A 20994-nucleotide genomic window follows, 5' to 3' on the forward strand; every position below is an offset into this window, starting at 1 on the left:
AAGTATATGTATAAAATAACTTTAAAAAAAAAGGTGGGCGCAAGATAGCACTGATAGGGTCTGCTGCCTTCACTACTTCAGTTTATGCTAGTGACTTGGGGGGAGATTTATCAAACCTTGGAGAGGGATAAAGTGGAGAGAGATAAAGTACCAACCAACAAGTGTCTAGTTGTAATTTTACAGGCTGTGGGGTCTATGTACTAAGCCTTGGAGAGAGATAAAGTACCAACCAATCAGCTCCTAACTGTCACATTACAGGCTGTGTTTGAAAAATGACAGTTAGGAGCTGATTGGTTGGTACTCTGTCCACACTATTTTTCAGCAAGGCTTAATACATAGACTCCTGTGTTTGAAAAACTTTAGGAGCTGATTGGTTGGTACTTTATCTCTATCCACTTTTTCACTCTCCAACCTTTGATAAATCTCTCCCAAGTCCAATGTACAGTACCTTGTATCCTTTTTGTGAATCAGATTTTGCTACTTGCAGACTAAGGTCTGAGTGAGATACTTTAAAAGTAGTTGAAGATAATCCATTTACATCTTTCAATTTTTTTTAATGTTAAGAAATAAATGTAAAATAAAGAGAAATGATATAAAATATATTTTTAGCTACAGTATATGGCATTGGGCGTTATTGTGTGTTTGTACCCGACTGGTCAATGGACATAGTGACTGCAGTCCCAAATTATATAGTTTAGTAGGTATGATTCTGTGAGGAGAATCTTGATTGGTTAGTGCTGTTCGTGGGTGTTGAATGTCCTATACTCTTTATTGCGACCTAAACCAGACCTCTTTGTTGTACTCTCCTCTTTGGGTTTATTTTAATTTGGGTTTGTTGTTTAGTGGAAGCTCCACAGTATTATTTATCTGTACATACCAATGAAGGAAGAGCATGATCCTCCCATTCTATATTACTATATTTATTTCTAGACTTGATAAGGGTGACTGCATGTCACATTTTTTTCTTCATTCTTCCTGCACAACAATTCTCATACAGATGGTAGCTTTGGTCTGGCTGTCAGAGCCAGATTAACAACAGGGCAGCTGGGACGTTTGCCCAGAGGCACCCACACACTAGGTGCACCTACACATAGCTACATTACCAGTGTAGGGGGCACTGTGGCATATGTGAATTAGGGCTTCATGTGGCATAAAGTAAAATGGGGGCACTAAAGTATGTTTAACACATTTGTAGTGCTGGGAGTATTTAAAACATTCTTTTTAATAACATCACCAGCATATCAAATTGATACTTTCATTGGTAGACCCCCCCACAAATGAGTTGCTCTGGGTCCCCCGCAAACCTTATTCCAGCCCTGCTAGCTGTTGTGGAAATTCTTGAAATGTTTGTCCAGGTGGAGTGCTTATTGTTCTACATGTATGTTGCTTAGGTTTTCCAGGATTCTTGTTTGGTGTGTTCTCCCTGTTCTTACTATATACTGTAACCTACATTGGCATGTGTCACTTAGATCACTCTTCTGAGTGTATGTAGCTAAGGGTTAATTGAAATAAAAAATCGGATTTGTCTAAAAACTATGAATAAAAATAAAAACTATCTATAATTAAATCCCACATTGCAACCACCAAGATATGAATTCAATAATGCTTTTCAGTAGTTGTTAGGTTGCCCAAGACTTTTATTATTAACCAGCTGGGATACCCAGCGTTGCCTGAGTTGAAGACTGAACTCTGAAGTACACCTGCAGCCTTCATTTTTTTACATTTCCCTTGTCTATAACCTGGATAACTATGCAAATTAGGAGTAAATGACAGTGCAGGCAGGCGTACTCTCTTACCGTTTGGAATGGGGTATGTTAGGAGCAGACTGACTTACAGAACAGAAATCAGTATAGCTTCCAAAATCACTTCAGAAGTAACTGCAGAACAGAGGGGGTTATTCAGCTGCGGACAGATATGCTATTGCAGCTACTAACATGTTAGCATGCATCTAGGGCCCAGTGGTACTAGGGAGACCGGCGCCCACCTGTCGCCACCAGGGCTGCATAAGGGAAGGGGCACTGATAGGGCATACTCAAAGACAGTTCCTTTCTTCTGCTTCTCTATGATCACACTCCTTTGACCCCTGCGTGTCTAGCCCTGTACTCACCTGCTACATGAAGACAGCCAATGCTGGTCTCCGATAGAACCAAGAGCTGGACCATTAGGGGTATATTTACTAAAGGTCGATTTTAAACAATTTTAATACATTTAAAATCAATGAAAATCTACACATTTACTAATACTTAAAAACCAAATCAAAATTAGTTTTTTAGTAAATGTGTGATGCAGCAGGTGAGTACAGGGCTATGGCTCCTGGCTTTCTACCTGATGTTTTCGATTATGGGTCTCTTGATCAGAACCTTAGTCCCTGGCTGACCAGTTTGGACCATGTCTACATCCTTTGGGAGTCCCATAGGGACTCTTATTTCAGAACTACGAGTGATCAGCTCCTTTATTCCAGGCCTAAGGAAACCTAACAGGTTTAGCTTTTCTGAACTTTGAGAGATCCGGGTACCACAGCGATATCGCAGTTGTCTGCCTGAACCATGGGCCCGACTTGACAGTGTTGCACATGGCATTGCCAGAGCATACCCTCATCTTTGGCTTGCTTTGGGAAGGGCCATCATCTACCAGTGTTCCCCAGATAGGCTGAAAGAGGAAACAGGATTTATTACTAAACGTAAAATCAGTTCCTCTGATTCCATCTGGGGGGCACTGGGATTATTTTAGTTTTTCTTGGTGCTCATTTGTGTTCTCCATTAGACTATGCTAAATTAGAATTAACTATTTAGTGCTTACTCCGAAGTCTTCCCTCTTAACCCATCGCCTACCAGTGTCCCCCCAGATGGACTCAGAGGAATTGATTTCAATGTGAGTAACAAATCCTGTTTTTACATTCACAAATTTACACACAGATACATATAGTAAATGACAATATCATGTATGTAATCCTGGATAAAAATTGATTAGCATATATCTTCTCTACGAACAGTGCATTATTTCTTCTTCAGGGACAATAGGGATCCACAGGAATATAATGCGGATATTCTGGTTGGAGACCAGGCATCAAACAGTTAAAGCTTCAGCTCCTAGGATGCCTTGGGTCCTCCTCCATATATACCCCGCCCCTAGCCATAGGACTTCAGTTGTTCATTTGGTGCCACAGGATCAAGATGCACCTTTGTAACAGGGCTTTTATTTTATGTTATGTTTTATTTTATGTTTTGGGATGGCAGTACAATGTGTCTGATTTAAGACGCCTGTGCTGCGTTTCCATCTACCTCTCTCTGCCGGGCTGCAACACCAGTAACTGGGCTGGTGATTTCGGCGGGTCATGGCTAAGCTTGCTAGCCACAATGCCTAGACTGCAACCGGATGTACAGAGATGTCAGGTAAGGCGATTCCTTGCTTACGGGGAATCACACGCGGCAATCCTTGCTTCTGGTGTTAGAGACGCACCAGAAGCCGCTGCTGTCAGGGACCAAGGGGGTCATTCAGACCCGGTCGTTAGCGCCGATGCGCTCGGACCGGGTCGATGTCCCCTCACAGAGCATGCGCACGACGGTGACGGCGCCGTCGTGCGCATGCGTGAGACCCGCTACAACCGACAGCGCCGGTCGTAGCGGGTCTCGATCCAAAGGGGGCGAGCTGTCGATGTTGATTGACAGCTCGCCCCGTTTGGAAGGCGGGCCGGGGGGTTGGCAGGCCAAACGGGGGCATTCCCATGGGAACGCCTAACGTTTGGGGGCGGCCCCACTGACATCACTAGTGATGTCAGTGGAGAGCTTCCGGCTCAGACATAGCCGAAAGCTCTCCGGGGCTTACGACAAGGGAGACCCTACCCTAGGGTCTCGTCGTAAGCCCCGATGGTCGTGATGGTCTTGACCATCGCGACCATCACCTTAGGCGGTCGTAAGGCTGTGGGTGTTAACCCACAGCCTTACCACCGCAAAGGAGGACGTCTTGAAAATTCAAGAGGTCCTCCCCTCATTCAGACCGACCGCACGCTCTATGCGACCGGCTCTGAATGAGGTCCCAAGATTGTCCGCGTCCTCACTACACCACCGTGGCCTTATCCTCTGATGCCGGGGACCGGCAGCAGATTCTTCTAAGTGCAGTCAGCACGGACAGTCCAGAGGAAGTTCGCACTGCCACGTCATCACCCCACTGGTGCTGAGATGCTGGTACTGATCCGGGGATATCGTAGGACCTCTGGGGTCTTGGCTAGCAGAGATCCCAGAGGATCCCTAGACTGCGGCTGAACGCTACTGGGACGCATGTAATAGACACGCACCGCGGTGGTGCGTGCCGAGTCGCAGTCTTTTCTCTCCAGGGCTGGGGGACACCCTGGGGATGACAGCAAGTGTGGCCAGGTACTGAGTCCTGCGTCCACACTAAGCCGCTTGGTACTTGAAACTGGAGTTCTGGAACACTACAGCGTCCCACGGGTTAAACGCTGGCCAGGGAAGGCAACCTTCCCTGTCTAACAGGCGGCTCCTCCCCGCTGCTCAGCGTGCCATTTCACTGCGGTCTGGCGCGGCTGTGACAGCTTCCTTCTTCTGACTCCACCACACATGAGTTCTTCGACTGTCATTCTCCTGGCTGTGTGTCGTAGATCTCGTCTGGTGGTGCGGAGTACGGGTCCCCCTACATACCTCTCCTCTGGATGGTGGTCAGTGTTTGTAGCACTTTTGCCCTACTAGACGCTAAGTCTCTGTAGTTGACCTAAGTAAGTGCCATTACGTGCAGGTATTGTTATTTTTCTGCATTTGTCTGCGACTGTATGCTAGCGCTGCCTGTCTGCTTTCTTTTCTAAAACTGTCATTAATTTTTTTTTTTTGCTATTCTGAGCCATAGCACTGGTGTTGTTCGGGTGCGTCTAAAATCGCAGTCTGTGATATAAAGTATCCTCTTTACTATGTCTGGCAGTGAGAGAGATATGCCTAATTTAGCCCCTACTAAGCTGCTCTGTAAAAAAATGTACAGCAGTGTTAGGGGCAGGGGACATGAGGACCTCTGAGGAGTTATGTTTGTGGTGTTACACTCCCCCGGGTCCCTCTGCGACTTCTGCCCATCAACAGGAGCCACCATGGGAGTGCTTTGCAAAAGCACTGACAACCATTGTGGGGCAATTTGGCAGGCCCTCCTGTATTTCCACAGTTCGGTTTTCAACAACAGCACCTTTTGCCAGCTCAAAACCTTCTGCAACCACCTGCACCTACACATGTGTTGCCCCTTCAGTGGGTTAATATAGTTCCTGCTAAATTGCAGAGTGCGACTGAGGTACGGCAGATTGACGCACGCATGAGCAGACCAGCTAAAAGGGTCTTGCTGTCATCACAATCTACTGTATGGGATGAAGATGTTTCTAGGCATGCATATTTCTATAGGGTATCCACAGGAAAGGTGGACATCGGTAGAAGCTGCTCTTCCATTAAACATATTGGAACTGCGGTTAGTATTCAAGGCTCTCCAACAAGCAAGACAGGTCTTGCAGCTAAAACCTTTGCAGGTACAGTCGGACAACGCCACCACGGTGGCATACATAAACCGCCAAGGAGGGACTCGCGCGGCTCTGACAGAGGTGTCCCGCATTCTAGTATGGGCGGAAAAGCATCTCACCGCAATATCAGCAGTGTTCATACCAGGAGTTCTCCACTGGGAAGCAGACTTTCTCAGCAGTCAAGACGTGCATCCAGGAGATTGGTCTCTTCACCAGGAAGTGTGTCAGCTACTGGTGAACAAGTGAGGCCTTCCAGAGATAGATCTCCATGGCCTCACGACACGACAACAAACTGCCGATGTTCGGGTCAAGAACAAGAGACGCAAAGGCTTGTCTAGTGGCTGCTCTGGCAGTCAAGTGGACCTTCCAGAATGCGTACCTCTTCCCTCCATTCTCCCTTCTTCCTCGAGTGATACGCAAATTCATGCAAGAAGGCGGCATGCTATTGCTGATTGATCCAGCGTGGCCCAGGTGGCACTGGTACACGGATCTTCAGGGTCTCTCAGTGGACACTCCGCTGTTGTTGCCTCAACGTCAGGACCTGCTGTCTCAGGGTCCTTGCCTTCATCTGGACCTGAGTCGGCTGTCTTTGACGGCGGGGCTATTGAGACTGCCCTCTTGAGGTCCAGAAGTTTCTCCAGCTCTGTGGTCAACACCATGCTGAGAGCTTGGAAGCCTTCATCTACCATAGAGTGTGGCGGGCTTTCTTCCAGTGGTGTCGCAGTAGAGGTTATGCTCCTCAGGTGTTCAGATTGTCCAGGGTTCTGGCCTTCCTACAGGCGGGTTTAGACCAGGGTCTTCGCCTAGCTTCCCTGAAGGCACAGGTGTCTGCACTTTCAGTGTGGTTTCATCGTAGGATTGTTATGCTTCCTGATGTCCGCACCTTTATGCAAGGGGTGCTTCTTATTCAGCCTCCCTTTGTTCCACCTGTGGCACCATGGGATCTGGCTGTGGTCTTGAAGACTCTTCAAGGACCGCCATTTGAACCACTGTGCTCGTGAATTTGAAATGGCTACCCATTCAGACTGTATTCCTTCTGCCTATTGCTTCGGCCAGAAGGGTTTCAGAATTGGGAGCTCTCTCATGCAGACCTCCATTTCTAATTTTTCATAGACACAGGGCTGTGCTGCGCACTCGTCCTGGGTTTCTTCCAAAGGTGGTATCTAGTTTCCATATCAACGAGGAAATTATTGTACCATAGTTTACTTCACTGGACCTTTCGGTTGGTGAGGCCACCTTGGCTGTGGTGCGGGCTTTAAAATCTATGTGGACCGCACTTCTGTCTATAGGAAGTCAGACTCTTTGTTTGTCCTTTATGGCTTCCATAAAAGAGGTTGGCCTGCCACTAAACAAACATTGGCTGGATGGATTCGACTGGCTATCTCTGAAGCTTTTGCTCACGAGGGCTTTCCTGTTCCATCTTCTGTTAAGGCTCATTCCACTAGGTCTGTGGGTCCTTCGTGGGCAGCTCGATGTGGCGCCTCAGCTGTTCAGCTTTGCAAGGCGGCCACGTGGTCATCTGTCCATACTTTCGTACGGTATTATGCTTTTGATACCTACGCCTCTCAGTATGCTTCCTTCGGGTGACGGATTCTCCTCTCAGCACAGGAGCGTCCCCACCCTTGAAGGATACTGCTTTGGGACATCCCCAAGGTATCCTGTGGATACCCTATGGACTCTGATGTAGAAAATGTGAGATATGGTAAGAACTTACCTTTGTTATCTCTATTTCTACGAAGTCCATAGGTGTTCCACAGGACTCCCACCCTGTCGCACCTGTACTGCAGATGGGCTGTGGTTTTGGTCACCGGTTTTTCCGTCTCCCTCTGGTGAGAATGTGATTCTTGTGTGTGTCCAGACTTTCTTCTCTCTCTCTTTATCCTCCTCCGGCCTATGGCTTGTGACGAAACTGAGTGCCTGAGGCTCGGGGGTGGGGTATAGGAGAGGGACCCCAGTGCATCCTGGGAGGATGGAGAAGTTTTTAACTCAGTGGTGCCTGGATGTCTGCCTATATCGCCTATACCCCAAGGTATCCTGTGGAACCCTATGGACTTCGTAGAAATAGAGATAACAAAGGTAAGTTCTTACCATATCTCATATTTTCTTGGAAGAAAAGGTGACTGAGGCTACATTCCCATTGTCTGACCAACTGGTGAATTACTTGTAGGTTTGGAAAAAGCCTGGAAAGCGTCATCAACCGCAGAAGCGTCTAGTCTCTGCTTATTCTTTTGCTGAGAATTATTTTTCCAAGTGGGAGACTCCTCCGGCGGTGGATTCTCATGTCACGCGTTTGTTAAGAAGCGCAACGCTTCTTATGCCTTCCATGTCGTCCCTGAAGAATTCTACAGATAGGAAGGTAGAGGTTTGCCTTAAATCTGTTTATTCCCTTTTGGGGGCTGCATGTAGACCAGCTATGGCCATTTGCTGGGTGGATCGGGCCATGGAATGCTGGGCTAATAGCCTGGAAACGTCCTTAGCCCCGAATGCTACCAGAGAGCAGCTGAATCTTGTGGGAAACCTCTGAGATTCTGCTACCTATATAAATGAGGCAGCATTGGATATGACCTTACTAAATGCTAGGATATCTTCGGCGGCCGTGGCTCCATTCATGGAGGGCTGACGCGGAAGTAGGGGGCGGAGTGTTTGCCTTTTGATGAAGTCTTGTTTGGCCCTGATTTGGACAAAATTGTGAATACCTTAGCAGCAGCTAAGTCGACTTGTCTACCTTCTGCTCCAGCCTATTCAGGAGCTGGGACTCTGTCCTTTCGGACCTATCGGGCATCAGGTAAGGCCAGAACTCAGTCTTTCCCCAGGCCATCCACCACCAAAAAATCTGTCAGACCTAAGAAGCAGTCCTGGAGAAACTGTTCTTACCGTCCTATTCTCAACCTCCGGTCCCTGAACAAATTCCTCGGGGTACCCAAGTTCAGGATGTAAACCCTATGCTCCGTTATACTGGCTATGGAACCTGGGGATTTTATGGTGTCTCTGGATATCCAGGAGGTGTACCTGCATATTCCGATTACTTTAACTCACCAATGTTTTCTCAGATTTGCTGTGTCACAACAACATTTCTAGTTCCAGGCTCTACCGTTTGGCCTTGGAACTGCACCTCTGGTGTTTACAAAGGTCCTGGCGGTAATGGCAGTCCATCTGCTGCTGCAGGGGATCCGCCTGTTACCATACCTGGATGACCTCTTACTGTTAGCAGGGTCCCCAGAGGTTCTTCACCACCACCTGCAGCTAACGATATTTGTGCTCCAGTTACACGTGTGGTTGTTCACTTGAAAGAAGTCCTCACTGATTCAGTCTCAAAGAATGCTCCATCTGGGAGGTTTGTTGGATTCACAACAGCAAAGGATTTTTCTGACAGCAGAAAAGATCCCCACTTTGCAGACGCAGGTACGCAGATGCCTTCACAGTCGCCGAGTATCAGTCCACTCAGCGATGCAGTTACTGGGATCTATGGTGTCGGTGTTCGACATGGCGGAGTATGCCCAGTTTCATTCCTGGCCTCTGCAGAAATCGATCCTCTCCAAGTGGGACGGATTTCCCCATCATATATGGACTCAAATGATGGTGCTCTCTCCACCTGCCTCTAACCTGGTGGCTACAAACGATCCAACTCACCAGGGGGCGTCTCTTTTGAATCTCGGACTGGGTCCTTCTGACGACGTATCCCAGTCTTCGGGGTTGGGGCGCAGTGACAGGTCCACACTCCTTTCAGGGAAGGTGGACCACAGAGGAATCTGCGCTACCAATCAATATACTGGAACTGCGGGCAGTTTTCAGGGCCCTGCAGCAAGCCAGGCTGCTGCTTCACGGAAAACCTGTGCAGGTGCAGATAGACAACGCCACGATGGTGGCTTACCTAAACCGTCAAGGGGGAACTCGAAGTCAGGCGGCTATGACAGAGGTGTCACGCATCTTGACATGGGCGGAAGGCCATCTACCAGCCATATCAACGGTATTCATTCCAGGAGTGCTAAATGGGGAATCGGACTTCCTCATCCGTCATGACGTGCATCCCAGGGAATGGTCTCTTCACTATTGATACCCCTAAATCGCTAAACAGAAATAATTGCTTTCCAGACTTATATTGTGGTTTCCAAAGCACAAAAGTTCTTATTGCAATAAAAGAAAATTACACGCTTTGATCTAACACAATTAGCGCAAAAGACAATTAAATACAAAGGTACAGCCGACACATACACTGGAGCTCTGGTTCCAGATTTCCCGGCATCAAATGTGAAGTCTCCGTCACACAAAGAAAAAAGAAAATGAGTGACTATGGGATCGAGAGCGCTAGTATATGTATCATTCAGAGAGTAGACAATACAACAGAAATGAGCTGGCATAATTCCATTGGTTCTTGTTCTTGGTTCTTCTGGTACGATGCAGGTCATAAGTCAGTTTGTACAGTGATAGTTCAGCTCTCCAATGGCTCTTTGTGTATCTTTCCTGCCGAAGAACTGGTTTAAACTAGTATAGGACACTACATACAGATTTTAAATTTTAACCACTGATTTCATACAATTCATAATTTGCAGACGTATAATGCAATTTCCTTGCTGATAGAACTGGAGATCTGCAAATAAACAGTGATTCAGAATGGTACCAAACATGACTTGTCTACCATGTACTAAATCTTAGATATCCAATACATTCATTTCACGACATAATTGATTACGAATAAAACCTCTTAATATTAAGCTTAATGCTTGGGGACCTTTTTATGAGAGATTGCATGTGTGAGAGTGAGATTATTGTGTAAAGTCGCTAGTATGCGTTGTGCGTCTGTGTTTTATGCTTATATGTGCTTCGATATACAGCGCAACTGTGCGTTGTGCGTCTTGTATATTTTATATGTATGATTTAGTGTGCGTATAGGTTATGGTAGGACTTTTAACAATATGCGGGAGCAAAGCAGTTGCACAATGCTAATAGTCTAATATAGCATCGTACTCAATGGTTTCGTGCTGACGACGCAAGATGGCGTCATCAGGGGCGACACAAGATGGCGTCGCCCGATATTGGATTAAGAAATGGTATCAGCCAATCATCCGGCTTCGACAGTCCACCCTTTGATAGCAAACAATACGCTATCACATACTGTCTTTCATCTATTTTAGTCATACACCACAAAATATTATTCAATGTTATACTATGGGATGGCACAATTCGGTATTTAAACCATCAATAATGCGCCCCTGGGAGGGACATAAAACTACCCTTATACGCACACCGCGGATCTTGGAAGATCATGGGAAAGTTGTGGGGATGCACCTAACCTATAAAGGAAGTCTTGAAGGGGATAGGGACTTACATTATTTAAGATGTTTTAAATATAACATTTAATAACACATTTCATGCATGTCTAAATCTATTTATATATCATCTGATGGTACATTCTAGTTCTGGATTATAATGCAGTTCTTCATTTACCTTGGTATTCATACTATTACTACTAACCACCATCATAATTTCATTCTCCCGGGTTACCTTAGCATTACTTTTTCCACACTTCAACACAGTAGGAACACATCTGACACATATGCAAATTACTAAGATGACAAACACTATGAGGATCAAGACCTTACCTACGTTAGCAATCATTTTCTGGACCCACTTTCCTAGACTGGAGAACCATTTTACAGGGTTCAAACACATGAACCACTCTTCTACCGTTTCCTCTACCTCAGTTAATGAGGCATTATGGTTCTTTCGAAATTCCCATTTCAGCTGTAGAATCTCATTCATCTTCCGATCTATCACCTCTTTTGGATCACTGGTAGTATTTGTGATGTAAGTGCAACACTTGACACCAATTTGGGTGGCTAGAGTCACACAGTATCCACCAGTGACAGCTGTTAAATAAATTAACACTAGTCTATGTTGCACAAGTTCTTTCTTATACACCTGTAGCTCTTGACCTGTGTATCTGAACGTGTCATCATACATCTCGGTGATATTATCTATTAATTTAGCAAGGTCTTGAATTTAAAATTGAAAGTACCCCGAGCGATCCTGGTGGGATCTAATGCTACCAAAATTTGGAAGCTAGTTGTTTCGCTAATCAACTGTATGGCTGTATGTACATCACCAGGTATCATGTTCCTTTTGTCTCTGTGTTCATACTGTGTATGAAGAGATGGTGATGGTGTGTTTTTATGAATACCAAGCATTTCACCATGCGTAAGGGTCATAGCCTCTGGGAGTACCCTTCCCAGATAACATAAAACTTCAGAACTCGGAGTGAGCCAGTTGTACGCTTTCCTTCCACATATAAAATACACATTGCCTGGGAGTACATAAGGGATAGAGTGCATCATTATCATTAAACACATTTCTCTAACAAAGGATCCTATCCCAGGTTCTCCAATTTGGCTAATACATGTCTCTGGTTGTATAATATCTGCACAGTACCATACTGGTACTCTGCCAACCATCTCCTTGATGGGACTATGAGTATACCTATACTGGAAATATCTCCCACTGTTAGTAATGTTATGTACAAGTTTATCATCTAGTGGTCCATTATCAGCTCTGAGTGAGAAGGTCATTGTCTGATTGATCCTGGTCACCTTAGAACTTGGTGAAGTTAAAACATAAGAGAGTTCTATCTACCTGGTACGGGTAAAGCTTAAAATTTGGAGGTTTGGACTTAACGAACTTCCTGTCCAGCGTTTTCCCCTTATGTAATCCAAGAACCTCAGAGACATTTAACGGGAATGGTACTAAACCAACATTATGTTGTCCCCGAGGCACATGAGTGCAAACCCAACACTCAGTCTGGTTTAAAACCTTACCCACTAAGGAATGATAATCCTCTAAAGGATGCTCGCTTAAATATAGGTTACTCTTGGACTGGCATCGCTGGATGCACTATTCATCAATTAGGGATCCATAGTTTGCACACATACAGTATTCCTCAGACAATAGACCAACACACTGACTCCGAGTTTCTAGGGTGACAGATCTCTTAATTACTGTACTGAGTTTAGTCAGATACCGTCCTGGTGAATGTATTGCTCCTTCTCCCAACTCCACTCCATCGGTATCACCATCGACCTCTCCCTCCATCATCTGTCCACCGTTACAGAAACAAGACATCCCGAACCAAACAAGGATGATGAGAACTCTGGAAGAAAATAGGAACGCAACCCCAGCCCGCCCTCCATTGCTGGAATAGTGGGCTGCAAGTATCCCTAGCTCAGGTATCTCACTACAGTCTATAACTCTCCCGGAAAAAACTCGCAATTGACAGGTCTGCGTTGTCTGCCTCGACTCCGCCTTGTATCTCCACCGGTTGGTTGACCTTTCTGCAGTGAGTGGAATGGACCCAGGTATCTCTCTCTGCCACTTTCAAGGATGTCATACTTGCCAACAACACTTGATACGGACCTTCCCACCGATCTGTCAGACAACCTGAAAGTAAGCAATTTCTGATAACAAATTCTCCAGGTTCAACATCATGACAGTTTGTTTCTGGCATATCATGTGACAACAATTTCAGTTTCTGCTGCTGCTGTTTCAACTGTTTACTCATTGTTATAAGATACTTCACAGTAACCTTGTTGTTATTCTTCAAATCTTCCTGTGGACTTACAATCAGATGAGGTTGTCTCCCAAACAGTACCTCGAAAGGGGACAAATTAAGAGGGCTTCTAGGAGTTGTCCTGATGCCATGAAGGACTAGCGGCAAGGCTTCTGGCCATCCTAGTCCAGTTTCCGCCATAATTTTACTCAGTTTATTCTTAATAGTACCGTTCACTCTCTTCACCTTCGCACTTGCCTGTGGTCGACGGGGTGTGAAGTCTACTATTAATACCCATTAACTTACACATGTTCTGGAAGACGTCACCAGTGAAATGAGTACCCCTATCACTTTCTATAATTCTAGTACTTTCCACAGTCTGAGCAGCTTAGAGCACTCCTGATAGACGTTTTCATGCTACAAAGAATGTAACAAGTGGGAAGTTCCTCCGGCCGTTGATGCTTATGTGACATGATTGATCAAGAGCTCTACATTACCTATTTCATCTGCATCCTCACTTAAGGATGTTACAGATAGGTAACTCGAATCATGTTTGAAATCCATTTTCTCATTGTCTGGAGCTATTACCCTGCTGGCTATGGCCGTAGCCTGGGTAGCCGAGGCGATGGAGGAATGGGCAAAAGCTCTGGAAGACAGTATGCCACAGGTTACCAGAGAACAACTGTCCTATCTCTCCCAAATGCAGGAAGTGGCTGCTTATGTGGGAGAAGTGGTAATTGACGCAGGACTTCTGGCTTTTAGAGTATCGTCAACTTTGGTTGTGGCTCGTAGAACCCTTTGGTTAAGGTCCTGGAAGGCAGATACAGGATCCAAGAGAGTCCTTCAATCTCTGCTTTTTGCTGAAAAAATGTTGTTTGGTCCAGAATTTTATAACATAGTGACTACGTTGGCAACAGGATTGCCATCTGAGACTACCTCTAAATATAGGCAGTCTTCGTTTCGGACCTTTAGCTCGCAGGGAAGGGCAAAGGGGGCAGTCCTTTTCCAGACAAGATAATTTCTGCAGGAAGGAAAGGCCTAAGACCAAGAAATCATGGTCAGCCAGACATCCACCTTCCAAGCTGAACGGTAAGCCATCTGCCTGATGGGGCAGGGTGGGAGGCCGACTTCTCCAGTTTTCCTGTCTGGCATCAGACAACAACAGATGCTTGGGTTCGAGAAGTGGTCTCACAAGGATATGCCCTCACGTTTCAGAGGCAACCCCCTCAGAATTTTTTTTTGTAGAACATCTCCATACGACACGGTCACGGCCCTGGCCCTTCAAGAGGCTATTTGTGCCCTGTTGGCTGCAGGAGTAATAATCCCCGTTCCTCTGGTCCAATTGGGAAGGGGTTAGTATTAAAAAATTTTAGTTTTGATTCAGAAGCCAAATGGATCTCACCGCCCTATTCTGAATCTGAAATCCATGTGCCCAGGTTCTGTGCGGAAACCCTACGGTCAATTATGCTGGCAATGGAGCCTGGAGATTTCATACAGGATGCATATTTGCATGTACCTATTGCACTATATCACCAAAGGTTTCTGAGGTTTGCTGTTCATCAGCAACATTACCAGTTTCAGGCTCTGCCCTTTGGTCTGTCCACAGTCCCTCGGGTATTTACCAAGATAATGGTAGTCATGAAAGCTCATCACAGATGAAAGGTCAACAGGTCTTTCTACAGTACTAGAAGACAAGACTTTGATTCTACAATTGCGGGTGTGCAAATTGCTCTGAAATCGAAGAGTATCGGTTCACTCAGCAATGCAGGTCCCTGGGGGCCATGGTATCCACCTTCAACCATGGTGGCATATGCCCAGTTCCATTCCATACCCCTGCAGCGATGGATTCTGTCTCAGTGGGATGGTCAGTATCATCTGATAAAGTCTCAAACGATCCTCATTTCGCTAGAGGTTCGGCTCTCCCTCTCATGGTGGCTACAGACAGCCCATCTAAACAAGGGTCGCCCATTATGGATCTCAAATTGGGTTCTCCTCACCACGGACACAAGTCTTCGAGGATGGGGGGCAGTGACAGGTCATCACACCTTTCATGGAAACTGGACGGCTCGGGATGGTCACCTGTCCATAAACATTTTGGAGCTTCGTGCAGTGCACAAGGCGCTAATTCTGGAACAGGACCTCCTTCAGGGCAGGCCGGTCCAGATTAAGTCAGTCAACGCGACCACAGTGGCCTACATCAACTATCAGGGAGGCACACACAGTCCGGCAGCCATGAGGGAAGTGGCGAACATTCTGGTGTGGGCAGAACACCATATTCCAGTAATCTCTGCAATATTCATCCCAGGAGTCCTCAACTGGGAAGCGGATATCCTAAGTCGTCAGGATATGCACGCCGGAGAATGGGCTCTCCATCTGGACGTCTTTCAGCTCCTGGTGGACAGGTGGAGACTACCAGACGTAGACCTCATGGCATCACATCACAACCACAAGGTCCCCAGGTACGTGTCCAGGACAAGGGACCCCTCAGCCACCTTCATGGATGCTCTGGCGGTGAGGTGGGATTTCAGGTTGCCATACCTGTTCCCTTCAATCTCCCTCCTACTAAGGGTCCTTGGAAAATTCAAGCAAGAGGTCGGCAGGTGATACTAATAGCCCCGGCTTGGCCCAGGCGACATTGGTTCACTGATCTGACCTGTCTATCCATAGATAATCCACTTCCTCTTTGACTGGATTTGTTAGGGCAGGGTCCCTGCCTACATCCGGAACTACCTCGTCTGGCTTTGACGGCGTGGTTCTTCAGTTTCCATCTTAAAGGCCAAGGGTTTTTCTACTTCTGTGATTCAGACGATGCTCAGGGCAAGAAAGCCTTCCTCTGCCCGCATCCATTACAGAATTTGGCATTCTTTTATTCATTGGTGTTTCCACAGCATGTACGACCCTAAAGTTTTCATGGTCTCCTGAGTTCTTGCTTTTCTCCAGGCTGGACTAGACCTCGGTCTCTGCCTGGCTACCCTGAGAGTTCAGGTTTCTGCTTTGTCAATTTGGTTCTAGCGCAGAATTGCTCCTCTGCCAGATGTTAGAACATTTTTGCAGGGTGGCACCATGGGATTTATCCTTGGTTCTCAGGGGCGCTGCAGGCTCCTGCCTTTGAGCCCTCGCAGAGTGTCTGATTTGGCAGTGTTTTCATGTCGCTCCCCATATTTGATTTTTCATCAGAATAGAGCTGTCCTCCGTACACAGGTGGGGTACCTTCCAAAGGTGGTGTCCCGTTTTCATATGAATGAAGAAATTGTAGTCCCGGCCTTTCAGTCTTCAGACCTTTCTACAGGTGAAGCTTCCCTGTATGTGGTTCCGAGCCCTTCGTATCTACATGGATTGTACCAACTCCATCAGGAAATCAGATGCGCTTTTTGTGTTAAATGGTTTTCACAAACGGGGCTGGCCAGCTAACAAGCAGACTCTGGCTCGCTGGTTGCATATGACTTTTTCTCAGGTTTATACACAGGCTGATCTCCCTTTTCCTAGCACGGTGACAGCACATTCGACTCGGTCTGTGGGACCATCGTGGGCATTTAGACATGGCGCCTCTGTGGAACAGTTGTGTAAGGCGGCCACCTAGTCTTCTGTCCACACTTTAATCAAATTTTATGCCTTTGATACTTTTGCCTCCCAGGATGCTTCCTTTGGATGGTGGATTCTCCTCTCTGCTCAGGAGCATCCCCACCCTTTTTTTTCGAGGGCCACGGGGCACCCACCCTGACGCACCTGGCCTCAGTTGGGATCTGTTCCTTCTTGTCACTGATTCCCTCATCTTTGTGAGAGTGTTTCTAGTGTATTTTATACTTCCTTCTCCATTTTCCTTCTGCCATTTAGGCTTGTTTACAAACTGAATGTCTGTGGCCGTGGGCGGGGTATATATGGAGGAAGACCAGTGCATTCTGGGAGCTAAAGCTTTGACTGTGTGGTGCCTGGATCTCTCCAACCACATACCCTAAGGGTAGTTCCTGTGGACCCTATGGACCTCAAAGAAAAAGAGTTAACAAAGGTAATGGTGCATGCACACGTAGCGATCAGCCAGCGATACGATATCGCTGGCTGATCGTCATGCACCCTCCCTGGTGTGCTGGATGATCGATATCAATCATCCAGCACACCACCTACTTACCAACGACTAGCGTTGATTGTGGGTCCCTATAGTAACCTGCTCGATATCAAGCAAGTTGACCAGCAGTCACGGCCGATGGACAATATCGCTATCATCCATACGTGGCCGTGCATCGCTGGTCGATGGTAAGTTGGTAGCGACCATTTAAATGACCGATTTGAACGATAACGGCAATGATTAAATCACTACGTGTGTACTCACCAGTTTACCATCACTCTTATTATTTTGTACACTATGCAGAGTCTCGGGCATCTTAGGATCTCACAGAGGGAGATTCATCAAGTCTTACGAGAGATAAAGTGAATAAGTTGCTGATAGCATCCAATCTTCTTGTAATTTTTCTAGCACAGCCTCTAAAATTACAGTTAAAAGCTGATTGGTTGGTACTTTATCTCTCTCCACTGTATCTCTCTACAGGATCTGATAAAACGCTCCTACAGAGTATTAAATGTGGTGGTTTTAAAACTACTAGAAAGTCACATATGCACAATTATGTTATGTTTTTATAGTTGGTACATGTAATAGCTAGAACCACTCATGTTAATGGAAATATAAACTCTCTCTCTTCTGCTTTAAGCTGGGTACACATTAAACGATGTGTACCCAGCACGACATCATCGGCGACGGGACCCGGCATGCGGCAAGTGCATACACACTTGCCGTTGCTAGGTCCTATGGGGGGAGGGACATGTCATGCTGCATTATTGGTGACATCCCCTGCCGAGCCTGCAGCAGGACTGACTGCGACCCGCGGGAGCGTGCATATCATGAGTACACACTAGACTATGTACCTGATATGTCGCTCCAATCCTTGGGGTTAGACTACATATCGTCTAGGGTGTACCCAGCATTACAACTCCTACTCACTAATGGTAATACTGTATAATGTATACTCACCGACTTTCTGGCAGCCCCCTCGGTGCAGCAGGGTTGGCTTAAGTGGGCAGTGTGGGGGCGTGCTGACGTAATCGCATCATCGCGGCCCCACCCCCCGCTTTACAATGCCAATATTACTTGCATTGTAAATCAGGGAGCGGTGCTATGATGACGCGATTCAGCACGAATCAAGTAATTGCACCACCCGCCACGGACCGGCCACTTTCGCTCACTAAGTGGGTGCTACCGGGTGCCGGGGTGGTGGACATGGGGAGGGCGGCGGCCATTTTGGGAGACTTGCTACTCTTGCAGGAGGCCGGGAACGGCACCAGATTTTCTGGAGGCTCCCGACCATCCCGGGAGAGTAGACAACTATGGTATAAATGGAACAAATGATTTCCATTAACTTCTACTTTGTTTTACATGTTATTGTGTTTGATTCATTAACTTGCATTTATTAATAAACTCAGTGGTGAAGCCTAGATTAAATCTACTGGCCATATAAATGCAAGTAACAGCCACTTGTCAAATGCATTTGGTTTGTACTAATGCTTTTTTAATGCAGATGAAGCAGCTAGTGTGAATATATGAGGACTTGCCTAAATTTGTGATATTCCCAATTTTGTTTCTGTGTAGTGCTCTCTGATATTTAGACATAGTGCAATTTGTTCTAGTATGTTATCAAGACGACCTTGCTATTTAGTGTACAGCTTCTCTTTGTTCCCAGCTTTCTATTATTGTGATATTCTAGTCAACTGAACTGTACCTTAAACTAATAATAATTGATGGTCTCAGTCATTCTGTGGCTTTTAGCGCTCACACTTCCATCAGTTTCAGACTATTCAATCAGACTATAGAACAGAAGGTTACATAGGATCTTTGTACCAGACAGGTAGAACTGCACACACAGATTTGTCTGATATCATATTCCCAGTTTTGTCACATAATTCAGTAACTATGAGCAATCATCTTGTTACTGTTATTTGTTGTGCCTCTATTGAGAGTTTAATGGTAGGTGGGTTTGTATTCACTGCAAAATGTGTGCAGGTGCTTTTTGATATAATGGCATTTTAAAATTACAGGTGTGGTAAAGTTCAGGTTAATGTTTGCATTGTGATACTGTAGCTGAGGCACAGATGAACAAAACTGATAATGCTAAAAGTTCCTAATCTGAATTTGTTATATAGTATATTTTTTTTTAATCCGTTTAGCTGTAATGTCATTTATTTACAACTATCAAAAGTAACAATATGTTGCCTATTATACAATTATTGTTCAAGGAGACGTTATGTCATTTACTTTTTCTTCAACATAAAGATGTATCCACATACACCTACTGTATCCTCAAAGCACGCCAAATATCCCCGTTTAGCATGCTACTTACCTGTACCAAAACACTAATCCTAAGTACCAAATAGCCCCGTTTAGCGTGCTACTTCCCTGTACCAAAACACTAATCCTAAGTACCTAGTACACTATAAACGAATTAAGATGCAAAGTTGAGGAAAAGTACATAATCCAGTTTGAACAGGCAAAAGACCGGTCTGATACGAGCGACCCCTGGCATGCAACGTTATGCTTAATATGCGTCTTCATACCTATTCTTTTGCTACAAACAAATCCTGATTTCTAAGTACCTAGGGCAGGGGTTCCCAACCACGGCCCTCAAGGCACACTAACAGTCCAAGTTTTAAGGATAGCCAAACAGGTGACTTAATTAGTACCTTAGTTATTTTGATTTAACCACCTGTGTTCAAGCATGGGTATCACTAAAACCAGGACAGTTGGTGTGCCTTTGAGGACCAAGGTTGGGACTCGCTGACCTAGGGAGTTATTTAGCTTAGGGTGGAATTGCAAAGCTGCACACAAGCAGCTTTGCAATTCCGTCCTTTCTAATATGCAAATACAGCAGGAGGTCACAGGCTGGGATCAACGTCGCAACCATAGGTCGCGAAGGTTGGACAGCGCCGTGCCGCCGGCCAGCTGAGTAAACCTCACTTACGCAGGCTGGCCGGCTTGCGAGGCCAGGAAACTGCGTCTGTGGATGCAGCCCCTGGCCTTGTTACTCCCGGAACATGGGACCAACACGCCCCATTTCTGGGAACACTGTCCGTCTCCGCACCGCCCCTTAAATGCCTCTGCCTGTCAATCATACAGTGACATAGCAGTGGCTGCGTGTGATCACACAGGGCCTGTTATGCACATTCGCAGAACGATTCCTGTGCACACACAGATTCCCGAAAATTGGGAATCTGCATTCAGAAAAACTAGCAACATTGCTGAAAAACTATGCAGTCTGTGCAAGATGCCCAAAGACCGATCTGTTACGAGTGATCTGCGCCATGCATCATTATGCTTTATATGCAACTTTATATTTATTTGCAATAAAAACACCCTAATCTTAAATACCTAGTACATATTGGCCTGAGTTGCACTCTAGGTTGATGTCCGATGTAGTTGTGCGTTTTTTTTTTATTGCATATGTGTCTAAGTCGCACCATGCATACGTTCCAATTGTGTATATACAGAGTCGCAGTTGCGATGTTGGATGCACGCATGGAGGAGTTTATTGATAATGTGTTGTGCGTTCCTTGGCGGTGACTGGGAGATGGCTATTCAAATGCAAGGAGCTAGTCCGTCTTATGAGTATATTATGGGAGTGTCATTGGCGTATCTCCGAAGTGTTTGCGTACACAGATGCTTAGGGTGTATGGTCCAAAAGTGTAATGTTCCAGTGTATTGGGTGTACTTACATATTTAGCAAATGACTATCGCTAAATATCTGACATTATGCTAATAACCCAATTTTTTTAATGTTTGTTAAATATTGTCTCTAATAAGTCTGAAAACTGTAATTGTTATAATGCTCCCTTTTTTTCCTCTATGCAGTTATACATTTTGGTGGACTCCAGGGGTCCTGGAGCATTTACCATTGCCACTTGATGAAGGTAA

At 45.8% G+C, this 20994-nt stretch overlaps 1 protein-coding gene across 2 annotated transcripts in view; it reads left to right on the top strand.

Moving 5' to 3' along the window:
* Positions 1-20994, top strand: part of FIG4 (FIG4 phosphoinositide 5-phosphatase) — a 420643-nt gene that overhangs the window by 224327 nt on the left and 175322 nt on the right. For both annotated transcript variants that reach the window (XM_088460480.1, XM_088460479.1), the window contains exon 18: positions 20932-20990. In XM_088460480.1, the coding sequence (XP_088316606.1) occupies positions 20932-20990 (59 nt within the window). The remainder of the gene's footprint in view (positions 1-20931; positions 20991-20994) is intronic.

Source organism: Taudactylus pleione, unplaced genomic scaffold (assembly GCF_031769625.1).
Source record: "Taudactylus pleione unplaced genomic scaffold, aTauple2 ptg000046l, whole genome shotgun sequence".
In the NCBI taxonomy this organism is placed as follows: domain Eukaryota; kingdom Metazoa; phylum Chordata; class Amphibia; order Anura; family Myobatrachidae; genus Taudactylus; species Taudactylus pleione.